At 40.0% G+C, this 17552-nt stretch overlaps 1 protein-coding gene across 3 annotated transcripts in view; it reads right to left on the bottom strand.

The window, feature by feature from the left end:
• Nucleotides 1-17552, bottom strand: part of Atf6 (activating transcription factor 6) — a 169856-nt gene that overhangs the window by 75721 nt on the left and 76583 nt on the right. For 2 of the 3 annotated variants that reach the window (XM_087906157.1, XM_087906159.1), the window contains exons 11-14: nt 9491-9604; nt 8811-8910; nt 5162-5229; nt 2916-3030 (exon numbers count right to left, since the gene is read on the bottom strand). In XM_087906157.1, coding sequence (XP_087762283.1) covers nt 2916-3030; nt 5162-5229; nt 8811-8910; nt 9491-9604 — 397 coding nt within the window. The remainder of the gene's footprint in view (nt 1-2915; nt 3031-5161; nt 5230-8810; nt 8911-9490; nt 9605-17552) is intronic. The other variant, XM_087906158.1, reaches the window with a different exon arrangement.

Genomic DNA, 17552 nt, shown 5'->3' with positions numbered 1-17552 from the left:
AAGTATTCCAAACCTACTGGTATATTTGATAACAGCTGAATACTTATGTTACATCTCATCTCCTCAGTCTTCAAGAGTCCATTTTTCTCTGTTACTGAAACCCACTAACGATTTCTAATGTAGAAAATCACTAACTAGTTCACTGTCGATTTCTGTGAGAGTGATTGGCAACAGCAGCTGAGATACAAAAATCATTCTACTGTTAGTAAACACTTATTTCTAATTACACACCCCCTACAATCTATTCTTTAAAAATAAATGGCTTAGGCAGCTAGAGAGATGGCTCAGTGGTTAGAAGTGCTTATTGTTCTTGCAGAGGACCTGAGTCCCAACACCCACACCAGATAGCTCAAAACTGCCTCTAACGCCAGCTCCAAGGGACCCGACACCCTCTTCTGGATTTTGTGGGCAATGCACTTGTTGGGGTTTGAATGAGATGTCCCGGTAGTCTCTAGTATTTGAATGCTTGGTCCCCAGTTGGTGTCACTGTTTGAGAAGGCATGGCCTTGTTGAAGGAAGTATGCCACTGGAGGTGGGCTTTGGGAGTTTAAAGACTCATGCCATTTTCAGTGCTCGCTCTCTCTCTCTCTCTCTCTCTCTCTCTCTCTCTCTTTCTCTGCCTCTCCCCCTCTCTCTTTCTCTCTCTCTCTGCTTTGTGGTTGTGTGATATGGGACTCCCCTCTGTATGTTATAAATACCATGAGTTAATAAAGAATCTGCTTTGGGCCTATTGCAGCACAGAATAGGGCAAGGTGGGAATCCCAAGTAGATAGAGGAGAAAGTAGGCAGAGTCAAAGAGAAGTCATGTAGTTGCTTCAGGAGACAGACACCGGACGCTGGACAGAACCTTACCGGTAGGCTATAACCACATGGCAATACACAGATGAATAGAAATGGGTTAATTTAAGGTATAAGAGCTAGCCAATAAGAAGCGTGAGATAACAGGCCAAACATCATTGTATATAATACAGTTTCTATGTGATTATTTCAGGTCTGGGTGGCTGAGAACGAACAAGCAGCCTCTACCTGCAGTTGTGTTTGTGTAATCCCCAGCTTCCTGTTGTAGCCACCAAGACTGCAGCTTGCTGCTCTCATTCCATCATCATGAACTCTGACCCTCTGGAACCATAAGCCCAAATAAACTACTTTTTCCATAAGCTGTCTTGGTTGTGGGGTTTTATAACAGCGACAGGCAGTAACTAATAGCCTCACATGCACATACCAACATATATAAGTAATCAATTAAAAACAAAATAGATCTAAAAATGGCTTAGGATACAAATGACTGAGGAGTTCCTACCATGTCCGCTTTCCTGGTTAATGTACAGCACTCTGAGGGCCTGTCAGGAGGAAACTCTATGGAGGATATATTGTCACTTTATACGGAAAGCAGATGGGCTGTAAATGCCTGTGTTTTTTCATGTGGTCTAACATTTGTAACATTCAAAAATGCTAGTATATACATTTGTGCTTGCACAACCTGACTATTTAACACATTCTTCACCAACCAATGCAAACATTTAAGGAAGAAATAAGAAAGAAACAAAGAAACTTGGGAACATAGATCTAAACACTCTACAACTGACAAATTAATCAGCCTACATTTCAGAAGTCTGTTCCTTAATTACCAAATAGGCATTGGCTTAAAACCCATAATAGAAAATGACCTTTTAAGGTGAACCCAAAGAAAATCATATAGTTATCCTCCTGGATATTGGAAGTAGACAATATTGCCAGGCAAAACTTGGGTGCACGGGGGTGTGGGGGAGTGGATGTAAGGGGAGATGGGTAGAGAGAAGAAACAAGGAGGATTCGGGAGAGCTTGGGGGAATGGGATGGGTGGGATGGAGGAAGGGTGAATATGGGAGCAGGGAAGTAAATATCTTAATTAAGTCAGCCATTTTAGGGTTTGCAAGAGACTTGACTCTAGAGGGGTTCCCAGGTCCAAGGAGAGGTCCCCAGATTGTTCCTTGGGCAGCAGAGGAGAGGGTGCCTGAACTGGCCTTGTCCCATAGCCACACTGATGAATATCTTGCATATCACCATAGAACCTTCATCTGGTGATGGATGGAGATAGAGACAGAGACCCACATTGGAGCACTGAACTTAGCTCCCAAGGTCCAAATGAGGAGCAGAAGGAGGGAGAACATGATCAAGGAAGTCAGAACCATGAGGGGTGCATCCATCTACTGAGGCGGTGGGACTGATCTAATGGGAGCTCACCAAGGCCAGCTGGACTGGGAATGATGGATCATGTGATCAAACTGGACACTCTGAATGTGGCTGGCAATGTAGGCTGACTGAGAAGCCAAGGACAATGGCACTGGGTTTTGATTCTACTGCATGGACTGACTTTATGGGAGCCTGGTTTGTTTGGATGCTCACCTTTATAGACCTGGATGGAGGGGGGAGGACCTTGGACTTCCCATGGGGCAGGGAACCCTGACTGCTCTTAGGACTAGAAAGGGAGGGGGAGGTGGGGAGGGGGAGGGAAAAGGGAGGCAGGGAGGAGGTGGAAATTTTTAGTAAATAAAAAAAAATGGTTAACATTCTTAATTTCCAAGGCAATAAATATTTTTCAAGAGCACCACAAACCAGATAAAATGAAAAAAAAAAATGACCTTTTTACTTTCCCTTTGGTTAGAAACAAACAGTAGAGTACAGGGGTGACAAGGAATAAAAACAAGGTGTAGGTTGTGTTTTCTAAGGCACAAAATGTAGCCTGACATCAGTGCCATGCTCAGCGTCTTCAACGCTGACCAGCTCGGTCAGGTCTACATCCACCACAACTCACTCACGCTACTGACGCCAACCTGCCTCCTGCCTACCTCTGGACTTCTACAGGACGCAAGCTGATGTCTTATACACAGCAGATACTCAAAAATATTTGTTTTATTCTTTCAAAATGAACTTACCCTTCGAAATGACACAACGTAAAACGTGTCTCCGCGCCTGCGGATGGCTTCGAAGAAGCCTTGGTAACTTCCTGGTGAAGCATAATACACTTGCAGCTCATTCCCGGAATTCCTACTAACGTGAGAAGATAGAAAATACCATTAATATTCAAACATGTTGAGTCTTCCCAATTCCTTCTATTCTAATTCCATTCTTAAGAATCTCTTTCAACCAAAACAGTAGTACTTTAACAATAATTTTTACTTTTTAATCATTTGTTAATTGGCACATATTTATGGGGTACCATATAATGTTCAGCTACATTTGACTTACGCAAATGATATGGTCTTATTGCTATTGTTGCTTGGGGTGCTGAAAGATCAAACCTAAGGTCTCACGCCTGCTGCATTAACCTGCTCGGTTCACAGCACAGGTCAGGAAGTGCTATGCCTACAATTCTGCCCTACTGCAGTTAGCCCCTTAGTCCTGACTTTCCTTCTAAGTTACATTCGCCTGGATGACATCTGAACTGCTGGATACTGCACTCTCTGGAATCTCTCAAAATCTTTTGTAGTACTATGTAGTAACAAGAGATTTTTTTTTTAAGGTCAAACAGGGTCTGAAGCCTAGTTCTACCACTTAGTTAGCTACTTTGAAAATTATTAAAAACAAGCAAAAAAAAACAAAACTCCCCACCCTTTTCATATATAAAATACATTTTTGAATCATTATATAAATTTAAAGATAATATTATATAAAGCACCCAATCAGGGTGGACAAGATGGCTCATCGGGTAAAAGCACCTGTCACACAAGCCTAATGACTGAATTCAATACCCAGAATCCATACTTTAAAAGCTGGCATTCAGGAGGCAGAGGCAGGTGGACCTCACAGCCAGAGCTACATGATAAAATCTTGTCTCAACAAGATCACTGGGCAAAAGTTGGGAGCATGGGAATGGGGGTGGGATGGGGGGAAGTGGAGAGGGGGAGAGAGAAGGGAGAAGGGGAGTATTGGGGAGAGCTTGGGGGAGTGGGATGGTTGAGATGGAGGAAGGACACATATGGGAGCAGGGAAGAAGATATCTTAATTAAGGGAGCCATTTTAGGGTTGGCAAGAGACTTGACTCTAGAGGGGTTCCCAGGTGTCCAAGGGAATGTCCCCAGCTAGGTCTTTGGGCAGTAGAGGAGAGAGTGCCTGAACTGGCCTTGTCCCATAGCCACCCTGATGAGTATCTTGAATATCACCATAGAATCTTCGTCTGGTAATGGATGGAGATAGAGACAGAGACCCACATCAGAGCACTGGACTGAGCTCCCAAGGTCCAGTTCAAGAACAGAAGGAGGGAGAAGATAAGAAAGGAAGTCAGGACCGTGAGGGGTTGGTCCACCCACTGAGACAGTGTGCCTGAGCTAATGGGAGCTCACCAACTCCAGCTGGACTGGGACTAAACAAGCATGGGATCAAACCAGACTCTCTGAATGTAGCTGACAATTGGGGGCTGACTGAGAAGCCAATGATAATGGCACTTGAATTTGATTCTACTGCATGCACTGGCTTTTTGGGATCCTAGTCTGTTTGGATGCTCACCTTTATATACCTGGATGGAGGGGGGAGGTAGAAATTTTGAATGATATTATTTATAAGGCAAAAAATAAAAAAATTCAAATAAAAATAAATAAAAATCCTGTCTCAAAAAACAAAACAAAAAGCTGAGCAAAGGACACAGCTATAATGCCAGCATTGCTAGAGCAATGTGAGAGGTCAAACAGAAGAATCATCTGGAAGCCTGTGGAACAGCTAGCCTGGAGCTCACAGTGCAACAGAAACAAGAGAGTGACCGTGCATTAGGCAGGAGAGAGAACTAACTCCCCAGAGATTTTCACTTTTCCTCTGACATAATTACACACATATATGAACATACAAAATAATAATTTTTTTAATGTGACCACTAAGCAAGACACCTACAAAAAAGAAAAGGCAATACCTCTCTCCCTGAGGCTTATAAAACAGAAAAATCATGAACAAAAAAGCAATGTGCACTTAGGATTTTCAGTAAAATTATGAACGAAAAGCATTCTGACTAAATCTGTATTTAAGAGATTGGGAGAGGTGATCTTTTTATTGGGATTGCTAATTGTTAGTATATGTTAATTTGAACGAATATAAAAGCTGTAGGGGACACAAAAAGGAGGTGTGAATTTCAACTTCACTAAAATACACTACAGTTCAAGTTCTCTGGCCAAGAGCTTTCGTATCTTCTTACCTGATGCTAGTGGTTTCTGTGTACTGGACAGCCATCAGCTGGGAATTTGAGCCCTGTTCCAGAGCACCCTGGAAGAGAGAAGAAGATTTAGGAAATAACAGAAAAAAACTTCCAATACTGACAATACATGATTTGTTCTTTAGAATCCTTCGGGTCATACTGTAGGCTGAGAATATATCTTACACAGTCTTATAAAACATTTCAGGCATTTCCCACAAAGTTTACAGAAAGAATGAGAAAGTTCAGTCCAACGAATCTGAGTTTTATGATCGAGCTGTACAAGTATAACTGGGCATGTAACAACTTTCATTTGTCAAAAATCATTATGTTACAAGTTTCTAAGAAATAGGAAAAGCTCAGAACAAAACAAGATTTCCACTGTTAACCAAGTTACACACAGATTCCTCATGCCCAGCACGCCTATCAATTGTATGTCACGAAAGGCATCTAACCCACGACTCTCTCTTAGCCAGAGAACAGTTCAGTGTGGAACCATTATCAGTGACCAACATGTTAACACTAGAAACTTCTATTCCACAAAATGGCATTTGCTCTATCGTCTCTCCTCTTAAATTTTCTGGAACTTTTGTAAGCTGATCTTCTGGAGAGTCTTGTAAGGGTTTCATAATTCAAAGGTACATTACTATTATTCTGTTACAAAGTGACCTTATTGTTACTTTACAACAATTAGTATTTTTGGTACATAAATAGTAGCCAAATCATAAATCTCCTGAAATTTATTAATTACTGTGTTCATACATCCATGCTTATATGAAGTATGGCTTCAAAATTAGATATCTGATTTCCTTTAAGAGGCTCAGGGTTTAGACTCTGCCAGTAAGACAGACTTGTTCTAAATATGGAAGAAGAAACCAGACAGTACCCTGTCCCTCTGGCTGTGGAGGCAGCTGATATGCAGTTTAGCAGATCAGTGTGCTCTGCAGTGCTAGGCTAGTTCAATGCCAGGAAGTAGCTTTTGGGCTGCCAGGTCCCCACAGCACTGGCTGGGTCTGCCTGTACCCTCAAGGTGACCTAAAAACCAAAAAAGCTGCAACAGTAGGCAAAGAAGGATGAAAAGGCCCAAAAAAGCACATTCAGGACAATCACAAGCACAGACCCTCACAAGTCAGAACTTAGGCTCAACTATACAAATTTTAATTATCTATGGCTAAAAACAGTTGCACATGGTTAAAGTCTGTGTTTCTTGATAACCTTTTAATATAACATTTCCAAATAAACAGTTAAGCTTTGCTTTCCCATGTGTGCTCTCTTCCCTCCCACTCCCTCCCTCTGTCTCTCTCATCCTCTCCCCTGTGCCAGGCAGAGTCTCACTTTAGCCCAGGCTGATCTAGAACTCATTATGTAGCCCAGGTTGGATTCAAATTCATGATAATCTTCTTGTCTCGGCTTCCTGGGTTCTGTGACTACAGATGCAAGTCACTGCCACCATACCCGGCAGTGTCTCTCTCCCTCTACCTCCCTCCCTCCTTCACCCCCTCTTTCCCTTTCTTTCAAGACAGGGTCCCACTGTGTTGCCCTACATGGCTTGGAACTCATATAGACTAGGCTGGCCTCAAACTCCCAGAGATCTGCCTGCCTCTGCTTCTCCTGCCCTCAAAGCACCGGTATGTGAGCACCACCATGCCCAGCAAGATGTTTCTATTAGCACCTAAACCAAACATGCAAACCAGGTGAAAATTTTTAAATCCAAAAATAAAACCTCTTTCTTGTCTCTTATTCTCTACCACACAGATGGAGATTTGTCGACAGTTAGCTCCACTTTTCCATGTTACTTTCCCAAATTCACTTCACCAGGCTTTTGTCATTACAACCACAGTGAAACAGCCATCCTGGCCACCAGTGAGTTCTACTGGGAAGTTTTAACAATAATCATCTTCGTTATTCCCCATTGGCTGGGCTGGGAGCAGCACTGCCCTTTACCACTCTCCATCTTAGTGCCCAGCCCCTATCAAGCGCTGCTTCTGTTGTAGCCCACACGCGGGCAGTGCCCAACACTTAATTTATCACTATTCTCTCTTTTTTAGTTTAACATTGGGAAGCACCACCCAAAAAATCAAACATTTAGCCTCAGCCTCTCTCCTAAGTCCAGACTTGGATATATGGTTGTCTACTGGATATCTTCAATCAATGTCTGAAATTCATAACTAAAGTTCTTGACTCCTGCTTCTAACTCCTTCCTCAGTCTGTGTCTCAGTAAATGGCATCACTTAAGACACAGAAATCATCACCAATTCCCTTTTATTTTATAGTAACAATTCCTTAACAGTTTTACTTTCAAAATATATTTGGATCCCCATCCTTTCCTTTACCTTCATATCTACCATAACAGAACAGACCCAAAGCTCTCTCATCCGGGCCACCGACATGGCATTTTAGCTGACCTACCTACTTCCACTCACACTTCCCTCAGTCTATTTTGTGTGGCAGCTAAAACGATCATTTTTGTCTCTTTGTTTTTGTTTTATGAGACGAGGTCTCACTACATATCTCGGGCTAGCCTTGAATTCAAAATCCTGCCTCTGTCGCCCAAGTTAACTAATGAGTTCTACCACTCATAGCCAAAATGATCTTTCAAAAACATAAATCAGATCAAGTCATTCCCCTGACCTAACCCACCTGAGTTCACACTAGAGCCATGCCGTGGCTAAGCTCTCACTCTGTAGCCTCTGAGGTCTGATCTCCACTCCCCTCGGCCTCTCTGCGTCCCCTCCAGCTTTACTCAGCAAATATGCAAACCATTCCTCCTGGAGCCCTTTACACTTGCTATCCCCTGGTCTGGCAACTGCTTCACTGCACTTCCCCCTAAATCCCAAAGCTATGAAGAATTCACAGAAGAGATGAGCTTCTAGCCCATCCAGCTGTAAGACACAGGCTATCAGAACAGCTGAATCAATGACTTTGATACAATATCTTTCTAAAGTGGAATTTCTTGAGAAAAGCCTTCTCAAGTGATTTAATCTAAAATAACCACTAATTTCTACATTTAAATTCTAATCTTCCTACCTTAATTTTTCCATAGAAAACATACTTCTCATTTTGAGTGTGTGTGTATGTCTATATGTATGTAAGTATTCCTAGTTCTTCCTGGCTCATTAGCATCATCACAGTAATGTTTATTGGGAAATTAGTGTGTCAATTGCTAGGCTACATGCTTCAGAAATAGTAACAAGTATCTCATGAAAGACAGAAAGATTAAAATGTCACCTTCTGGCAAGCAAAGAAGTAGAACTGGAAAGTCCTAAGGTAACCTGTAGTGGAACATGTCTAAGTTCAAAAGCTCCTCCCTACAATCTGTCATGTGTTTATATCATTCCCTTCGAAAAGGAAGGGGAATAAACATTATTACTTTTTGTACTGCTTGTGCTGATAGAGAAGGGGCTGGGGGAGAGAGAGAGCACGCGCAGGAAGGAGCGCCATGCCAGGAAACGCTGCTGCTCTAAGCCCTGAACTAATGTGGTACAAAAGCTGGAGAGGGGTTTCTGTGGCAGTGGCCGCTGCATCAGAAGCAGCCACGGAGAGGAAGGAATAAGGTTTAAGTTCCCAAATCTCCCGCAGAAGAAAGCAACTCCACTGGGAGAAGCTCCCAGCAACTGTGCTGTCATTTCTTCAAACACGAGAAGAAACAAACCTGAAGAATACGGGTTTTCTGTTGGTGATTTGTCATTCGTCTTGATTTCGTCCTTTCTACTTCGTGTCTATGAACCCAGCCTCGGAGCTCATGGTTCAACCTACAGAGCAGATTAATCAAATATATTAACAGAAGTTAACTGTTTTACTCTTTCATTGGAAATTAACTTAAACATTCTATAGAGCAGCCTAACATACCTGACTATAAAACAATGCTTTCTGGTTTGAAAAAAGTTACTGACATTTAATATTGTTTTTAATAAGACATTCATTCTTATAAGGCAACCTTCTCAATCATGAGTTGAAAATTCAAAGAAATAAGGGCAAGCATGTCCAGAACAACATAGTCAAACATTAGATTCCTAATTTGAAAAGAAACAAACGATGCTGTCTGCTGAGAACATTCTACCCCCAAGTTTAGCCTTCCCCTGACTTTAACGTTCACTTCATCCTTTAGCTTTCCAATGAGAAACACAAACCAGGCAATCAGCACATTAAACGGACCTATCGCCACCTCTGCCAGGCTGGTAGAGAAACCAGACAACTGACAGTCTTACAGTACCCAACAAGTCATTCAGATTCTCTTGGCCTCTAAGTAAACCTGAAGAAATTGCTTTCCTAAGTTCTGAAGCCACCATAGGAAGCCATGCAGGTGTCTCTGCAACGACCCCCAACACTCACCTGAGAGATTCTGTTGTATTAATCAGGGGCTGACATGGAGGCGGAGGAATATAAAGCAGTGGCTCTTCAGTTAGCACCATTAAGGCTTTGTCATTGGAAACAGAATGATCATATCTGAAAGAAACACACAGAAAATTTGTTTCTGTGCATCACATTTTTGATAAAGTTTACTAGTAATGATTTTTAATTAAAATAAACATATACCAAATTGAACATACTCTGAGACAGAAATGAACATATTGAAAAAATAAAGTATAAATCAGATGGTAGAACCATCACTTTCTGAGCTTCTAAGAGATGGCAGAGTAATTCACACATGCTCAGCTACTATTTCCTGGGCAGCACAAAGTCTGTGTCTTTGGTGAATTCAATGAACTCTAGTGTTGTTGGAGTAGAGGAGGAGACACAGTGAAGAGAACTACTACTCAGGGAACAAGCTACCAGTAGACAGGAAAAAACATTATTGTACGACAAGGCTTAAAGATTGCAGTCATTGCCATTCTGTGATAACAAGTTTGTGTGAAGTGGGGTAGAGTAAGATATAAAACAATTGGCAGGAAAAGTAACAAAGTTGAAAACTGAATAAAACCATTAGAGCCGTGGATGACTTTGAGTCACTAATAAACACTAAACAACAATAACTAGCTCTTCTGTTAACTTGGAAGGTTTGCTTCTGTAACTGTCACACTGCTTTATGTCACATGAATTCATACCAAGGGTACGATGAGAAACAAAACCTAAGTTAAAAATTAGAATCTGAACTGGGTCCATTACCTACTGGTTATTTCCTCAGTCTGTATTTTACTCTATCTCATTAAGAAGTCTTAGATTTTCTCTGAATATTTTATATAAGATGTTCTGAGTTTATAAATTAGATATACTAAAATACAAAAAAAGGAACATACAAAATTGAACATGGTAAGATGCATGCTCTCCATTTATTCATTCAATATTTGCTGGCTACTAACTATGTGCTGGGTAATACAAGAGAGAGCAAGAGAAGTCTATATCCTCAAAGACCTAACAGGAAGACAAAACAAATACAAAAAACCCCACATATATAAAAATTCAGAAAAACTGTATTAAGTCTTGTAAAAGAAGCATAGGACTCAAATAGCCAAGCATGGCAGCATCTACTTCCGATAAATAGTCTAAGGAAGAGATGGTATTAAGTCAAGGCCTAAATGACAAGATTAAGAAGAAGCAGATGCGAGACGGAAGTGAGAAAAAGCCAGACTCTAGAAACAGAAAAGTGCTGAAGAGTTGTGGCAAGTGGGACAGACACAAGAGGAGAAGACAGAGGCTGGGTCACAATTAGGACTTGCTGAATGAAAGAGAAGTCACAAAGTATGGAAGTGGCATATTTCAATTTACCCTTGCACCTTGAAATTGTACAAACAATGAATAATAGTCAAACAAGGGAAGGAACAATGGTCCTCTGTGCATATTAATTTTGAACTACTAACAGAAAAATTCAAAGAGACAACTGGATGTGTAACCACATATATGAGAAGTCTGACCTGAAAACAGGAATTTATGAAGCAATCATGTATACAGACACGGAGTCTGTAGCATGGATGAGTCACTTCAGCAGAAAGAAAACAAAGTTGACAGCTTTAAAGTTTGGGACGGGATCCCAGGTCCAAAGATAAATCACCCAGATTGTTCTCTGGACAGAGGAGAGGGTGCCTGAATCGGCCGTGGCCCATGACCATACTGATGTATATTTTGCTTATCACCATAGATCCTTCGTCTGGCGAAGGACAGCTATGCAGTCGGAGGCCCACATTGGAGCAACGGATTGAGCCCCCCGAGGTCCGGAGGGGGAGCGGAAGGAGGAGGAACATGAAAGACGAAATCAGTACTGCGAGGGATGCTATCACCCACTGATACAAGGGAACGGATCTGATGAGAATTTACCAGGGCCAGTTGGACTGGGACTGAACGAGGACGTGATCTAGCCAGATTCTCGGAATTTGGCCGGATTCTCTGACTGTGGCTGGCCTGGGGTCTTTCTGAAATGCCATTGACTATGACACTGGGACCTGTTTCCTCTGCATATGCTGGATTTTGGGGATCCAGTCTGTTTGGACGCTCGCCTTCCTGGACCTGGAGGGAGGGGGAGGGAGCTGCAGCTTCCCACAGGGCAGGAAACCCTGACTGCCCTGGGGGACGGAGGGGAAGGAGGGGGGGAGTGGGGGGAGTGGGAGGGTGTTGGGAGGGGGGGCGGAAATGGAAACTTTTATAATTTAATAAAATTTACTAAAAAAAAAAAAAAAAAAAAAAAAAAAAAAAAAAAGAATAAGCCTACACAGAAATGAGAATGAAAGGAAGGAAGATGGAGTGAGCAGCCATGATAATCTTGTGCATGGGAGGTTGACGTGGGGATACCCCGCTGTATGCTGTGAATATGTTTTATTACCACTGGTTAATAAAGAAGCTGATGTGGCCAATAATCAAAAATCAAGCAAAAAGAGCAGGAGGGAATAAAGAGCAGGAGATAGAGAGAAAGAAGGCAGAGTCAAGGGAGAAGCAAGCAGCTGCCAGAGAAGCAAGACACAAAGTAACAAGCCACAGGCCTCATGGCAAAATATAGAATAATAGGAAGGGGTTAATTTAAGTTGTAAGATCTAGTTAATAATAAGGCTGAGATAGTATGTTAAACAGTTCGTAATTAATCTAAGTTTCTGTGTGATTACTCAGGACTGGGCAGCCGGGAAATGAAAGCACAGCCTCCAGTCACAGGAGGTAAAAGCAGGAGGCTCGCAAGTTCAAAGCCAGCCTATGGTACAGGGGCTGGGAAAAAGCTCAGGAGCAGACTGCACTGAATCCCTAACACGACAAAATAAATACAAAAGACTATGCAAAAGGAAAGTCCTTTAAGGAGTGATTCATTTAACCAAATGTTGAAGAAAGTTCAAGATGAGCGGATGATCATTAAATTTGGCCACATTAAAAACATGTGCCCCCCCCCCAACACACACACACCAAGTGGAAAACTAATTTCAGAAAAAGAGCAATGATTTCTGAGTATGGCACACAGAGGAAAAGAAGTGAGGGCTGAAGTTACATGAGACATCCCCCTCTACTTGTTGTACTTAGAAGGCTCTTCATGTCGTCTCTTCCAGCAGTTAAGATTCACAGAGGTAAAGTGTCTGGAGTAAAACAAATACACAGGCACTGACCACACACAGGAAGAGATATCAGCCGAGAGCTGAGGTTCAACAGGACCTGGTAATGCAACCCCATTCTGAATGCAACTAGGAAGCCGCTGTTGCAACACGAACAGAGGCGCATGCACACATGTGCACGCACGCACACACACACACACACACACACACACACACACACACACACACACACCTGTCACATATGTCATTGGAAAAAAAATCACACCTTTATACTTGATAAGGGCAGGAAGACTGCAGTCCATAAGGAAAATCCAAAATTGCTTTCAAAACTCTATGCTGGCTGTAATTTTCTTTCCATATGATAAACTCTAGTAATGATTTCTGCACATCTATGTTGGCTAATTTTGTTCTTATAGTCAGAAATATGGAGAAGAAATTTTTGATTAAAAAAAAAGTCTGATAGGAGAAACACAAAGTTAGGGTGGACAGTGTTGAGGGGAAAAGAAGGGAAAACTCTAAGCCAGCATACAATCTGGAGATAATCAGACCTTCACTAACCCAAAGTGTGTGCAAACCATTCTATACAAACAGAAGAAATTGCAGCAGATAAATCACTACAGGAAAGTGCAATGTTAGAGAGCTAGAGTTAATGGAAATTCTTGGACTAAAGACAACTTGTGGCTGATGCCTTAAATGGAAAACCTTCCTTTCCTGTTTACTAAAAGACAACTGGCATTTAAGCCTGAAGTCCTACATCTTGAGGAAATAATTATTAATGACTTTCTCTATATTACTAATATTCTTTCTTACAGGTATCCCAGTTTGGCTGATAAATTATACTGTTACAAATACAGACGTGCATATATGTACATATACTTTTAACACTGAAAAAATCTATGCAACTACAACTTGCTAGTGGCAATATGCTAACAGCAAACAAATAGAACATTTAAATGACAGGATTATTTAGCCTTCCTCTAGTTGAACCATAATTCTCCTAAATTGAAACAAAAATGAGGCATTTAAAAATACAGATTATGATAAAGGAAAATTGGACAGCCCATTAATAAGTAAGCAGACAGAATTAGTTATAAAAAGTTCCTGCCTCATCCCAAAAGAACAAAAGTCCAGAGTTAGAAGGTTTCAGCAAACTGCACAACAAGAGCTAAAGTGGGCCAGATGTGGCACACACCTAACATGCCAGCTATCCAAAAGTCGAGATAGGGAGACTGTTAAGTCATGGCTAGCCTGGCAACTTAATGAGACCCTTTGAAAAAACAAACAAACAAAAAAAAAAAACCAGAACAAAAACTAATGTAAATGTATCTCAAACTAGTCCAAAGAACTGAAAGAAAGGAAACCCTTCCAAAGTTGTTCTATCCTGGCATCAAAGCCCCACAAGAACACCTTTAAGAAAGGAATTCACAGACCAAAATCCCTGATTATCATAGCTATTAAAATTTTCAACAAAGTACTAGCAACTCAAATCCAACATATCAAAAAGAGTATACATCATGATCAAGTGGTATTTATTATAGAAATGCAAGGATGGCTCAATATACACAAATAAAAAATGTAACACACTGTATCAACAGAGTGGAAAACAAAAACTTTATGGTTGTTTCAAAAGAAAAAGAAAAAGCATTTAGTAAAACTCAACATCCTATCATGAAAAAAAAAAGAAAAGGAAAGAAAATTAAGTGTAGAGACCAGCCATACGGTTTTCTGGTTCCTTCCCCCCATCTCTCTGGGGGCCAAAGGACCATTCAGGAGTGTTTTACCAATAAACCTAGACTTTTAATCTTAATCATGGTTTGGTTTGCTGTGTCAGCAGAGAGACTTAATATCAGGGTATGGAAACCTTTCATTAGGTATGAAAGAACTTACCTAACACAATAAAGTCCATATATGACAGACCATAGCCAACATCATATTGAATGAGAAAAAGCTGAAATATATACAAATTCTCTAAACTCAGGAGCAAGACAAAGGTTTCTACCCTCACTTACTCAAAATAGTACTGGAAGCCTTAGAGCCAAAAGCAAGAAAAAACAAGAAAGGGCTTCAATTTTTTTTTTTTTAAAAAAAAAAGAAGTCAAACAATACTTTTTCACAGACAACAGGATTTTATAGAGAAAACTTTCGACTCCACAAAATCAAGTTCAGTAAGAATGTAGGATATAAAATTAGCAGCTTTGAGGTTAGAGGGTACAGTTCAGTGGCAGAATGACTGCCTTGCTTGCATGAGGTCCATGACTATGAAAACTGCAGCTACTGTGAAGGAAATAAAATAACCTATTCACAGCTGCTAGAACAAATATCTAAGAACAAATTTGGTAAAGGGAATGGATAATCTGCAATGAAATTCATCAGGCACACTAGTAGAGGAATTCATGGAAGGAAATCCCATGTTCATGAACTATCTAATTAACATTGTTAAAATACACATACTACCCAAAGTGGTCTACAGATCCATGTAATTCTTACCATAATACAAGGTAAGTACTTTACCAAGTGAGCTATCTCTCCAGTCCTCTATTAAAGTACAAATAACATTTGACATAGAAATAAAAACATATTCCTATAATTTTGTACAGAACTATAAAAGATTCCAAATAGCTAAAGCAATCAGGTAGAAGCTCCAGATCTGCCTCAGCTATACAGTGAGTTTGAGACCAGCATGGACTACTTGAGATTCTATTTTAAAAGAAAAAAAATCAATGTTATCGTAACCAGAATAGCATGATATGAGGGGAAAAAACATAAACTATTAGAATAGAACATAGAACTCAGAAATAAATTCATATATTCATAGACAAGTAAACTTTCCCAAAGACAGCAAAAACATGTCAGAAATCTTTTCAATGAACAGAATCAGGAAAACTGGATAACTATGTTCAGTAAAAAGAAACTATTCCTGTACAGATCAACACACACACACACATTCTTTTTTTTCACACACACATTCTAAACTCAAAAAAGATCAAAAACATAAATACAGAAGAAAAAAGGACACGCTTCAAGATATTGATCTGAACAAAGATTTTTATGACCCTAAAACACAGACAACAAAAGCAAAATTTAAATGAAATTACATAAAATTAAAAACTTTTGTATAGTAAACAGAGTGAAGAACTTGATTAAGAGAAAATACCAGCATATTATTGATCCAGTAAGAAAGGTATGAAGAACTCAAGTGACCATAGTGGTTCATGACTAAAGTCTTAACATTCTGGGTTATACAGCAAGTTCCAGGTTACCCTGGGAACTTCTGGAAACAAAACTGTGTCTCAAAACAAAAGAAACAAAAATAAGCTACTCACATAACTCAACAGCAAAAAAAAAACTTAATCTATTTTTTAAATAGATGAATGATCTGAAGTGCTACCTCTCAAGAAACACACACACACACACACACACACACACACACACACACTCTCTCTCTCTCTCAACCACCCCCAGTCATGAAAATGCAAATCAACACCACAATGAGATGTCATCTCATGCTAATTAGAACAGCTAGTCGCATAAAACAAAGAACAGCAAAGTATGAGGAAAGAGACGACTCAAACACTGTTGGTGGGAATGAAACTGAGTGCAGCCACTGTGAAAACAGTGTACAAGTTCCTTAGAGAACTGGAAACGCTACTATTTCAATTCAAAGAATCAAAATTCATGTCAAAAAGACATCTACCTGCACGCCCATGTTTATTGCAGTATTAGTCACAATAGTCAAGATATGGAAATTAATCTAAGTGTCCACTGATGGAAGAATAAAGAAAACACAGATACTAAAATAATACTTATTCATAAAACTGACTGAAATTTTGCCATTTTCACCAACATGGATAGAATTACAGGACAATGCAACAAGGGAAATAAGGTACAAAAAAATACCACATTTTCTCACTTATGTGAGGAAGCTAGAAATCTGCTATCACAGAGGAAAAAATACAATCATGTATATCGGAGTCTAAGAAGACAAGGGGGAGAGAGGGACATGAAAGGAGAGTCGTTGATGGGTGCCAGAGTGTGACTGGATAAGACAGATCACTTTAAGTGTCCTGCAGCACAGAAGACTAGCTATGGTTGACCACAATGCCTCAAATATTTTAACATATTTAGTACAGAAGAGTTTGAATGATCTCAACATAAGGAAAAAAGGGATATCTGTTTCAGATGATGGATACACTAATTACTCTGGTCCAATTACTATACATTATAAACATCAAAATGGCAGGCACAGCACAGTCTATAAACATGCCTGATTAAAATTCAATGTCAATTAAAATGCTTAAATACTTTTAAAAGATAGGAAACTAGTACAACAGTAGCAGTTTAAAAATTAAATTTAATCTTTTTCTCAAAAAAAAATGCACATAGGTGTCCTGACAGCAATATAAATATCTAAAATCCAGCTCAGGACAAATTCATCTTGGAATTTTCAAATGTTTCACAAATAATTTTTAAAATTTTTGTATTCCGTACTGCTACTACTATTATCAATGATAATAGCAAAAACTCCAAATTAATGGACTAATATTTGCTTAAATCTCCTATAATAAGCTTCAGACCTGCAAATCGCTAAGAAGCGATTATCTACTTTTACTCAGATACACACAACCATTGGTGACTCTGGGCAGGAGACACAGAGATGGTTTACATATTTCAAGTACTTTCATGTACTCATCTCAATGAGTTATGAATTTCTTCAGGGTGATAAATTTCACCCTGAAAGTTGCCTAGACCTCTCCAGTGAATGTACATGAACTGGCTACTACACTTTCCGGGAGTCAGCGTTTTCATCTCATGCTAATGTGAGCACATACATGAAGGCTTCTCTTTATTACAGTTATTTTAAAATAAAGAATATTCCCATAAAGGTTACTTAAACAAAGTATGGCTTCAAGTACAAAATCAATAATTAGTTC

This window comes from Myodes glareolus, chromosome 5 (genome assembly GCF_982192425.1).
Source record: "Myodes glareolus chromosome 5, mMyoGla1.1, whole genome shotgun sequence".
NCBI classification, from domain to species: Eukaryota; Metazoa; Chordata; class Mammalia; order Rodentia; family Cricetidae; genus Myodes; species Myodes glareolus.
Note: the sequence above shows the minus strand (reverse complement) of the source record. Positions and strands in the feature narration are given on the sequence as shown.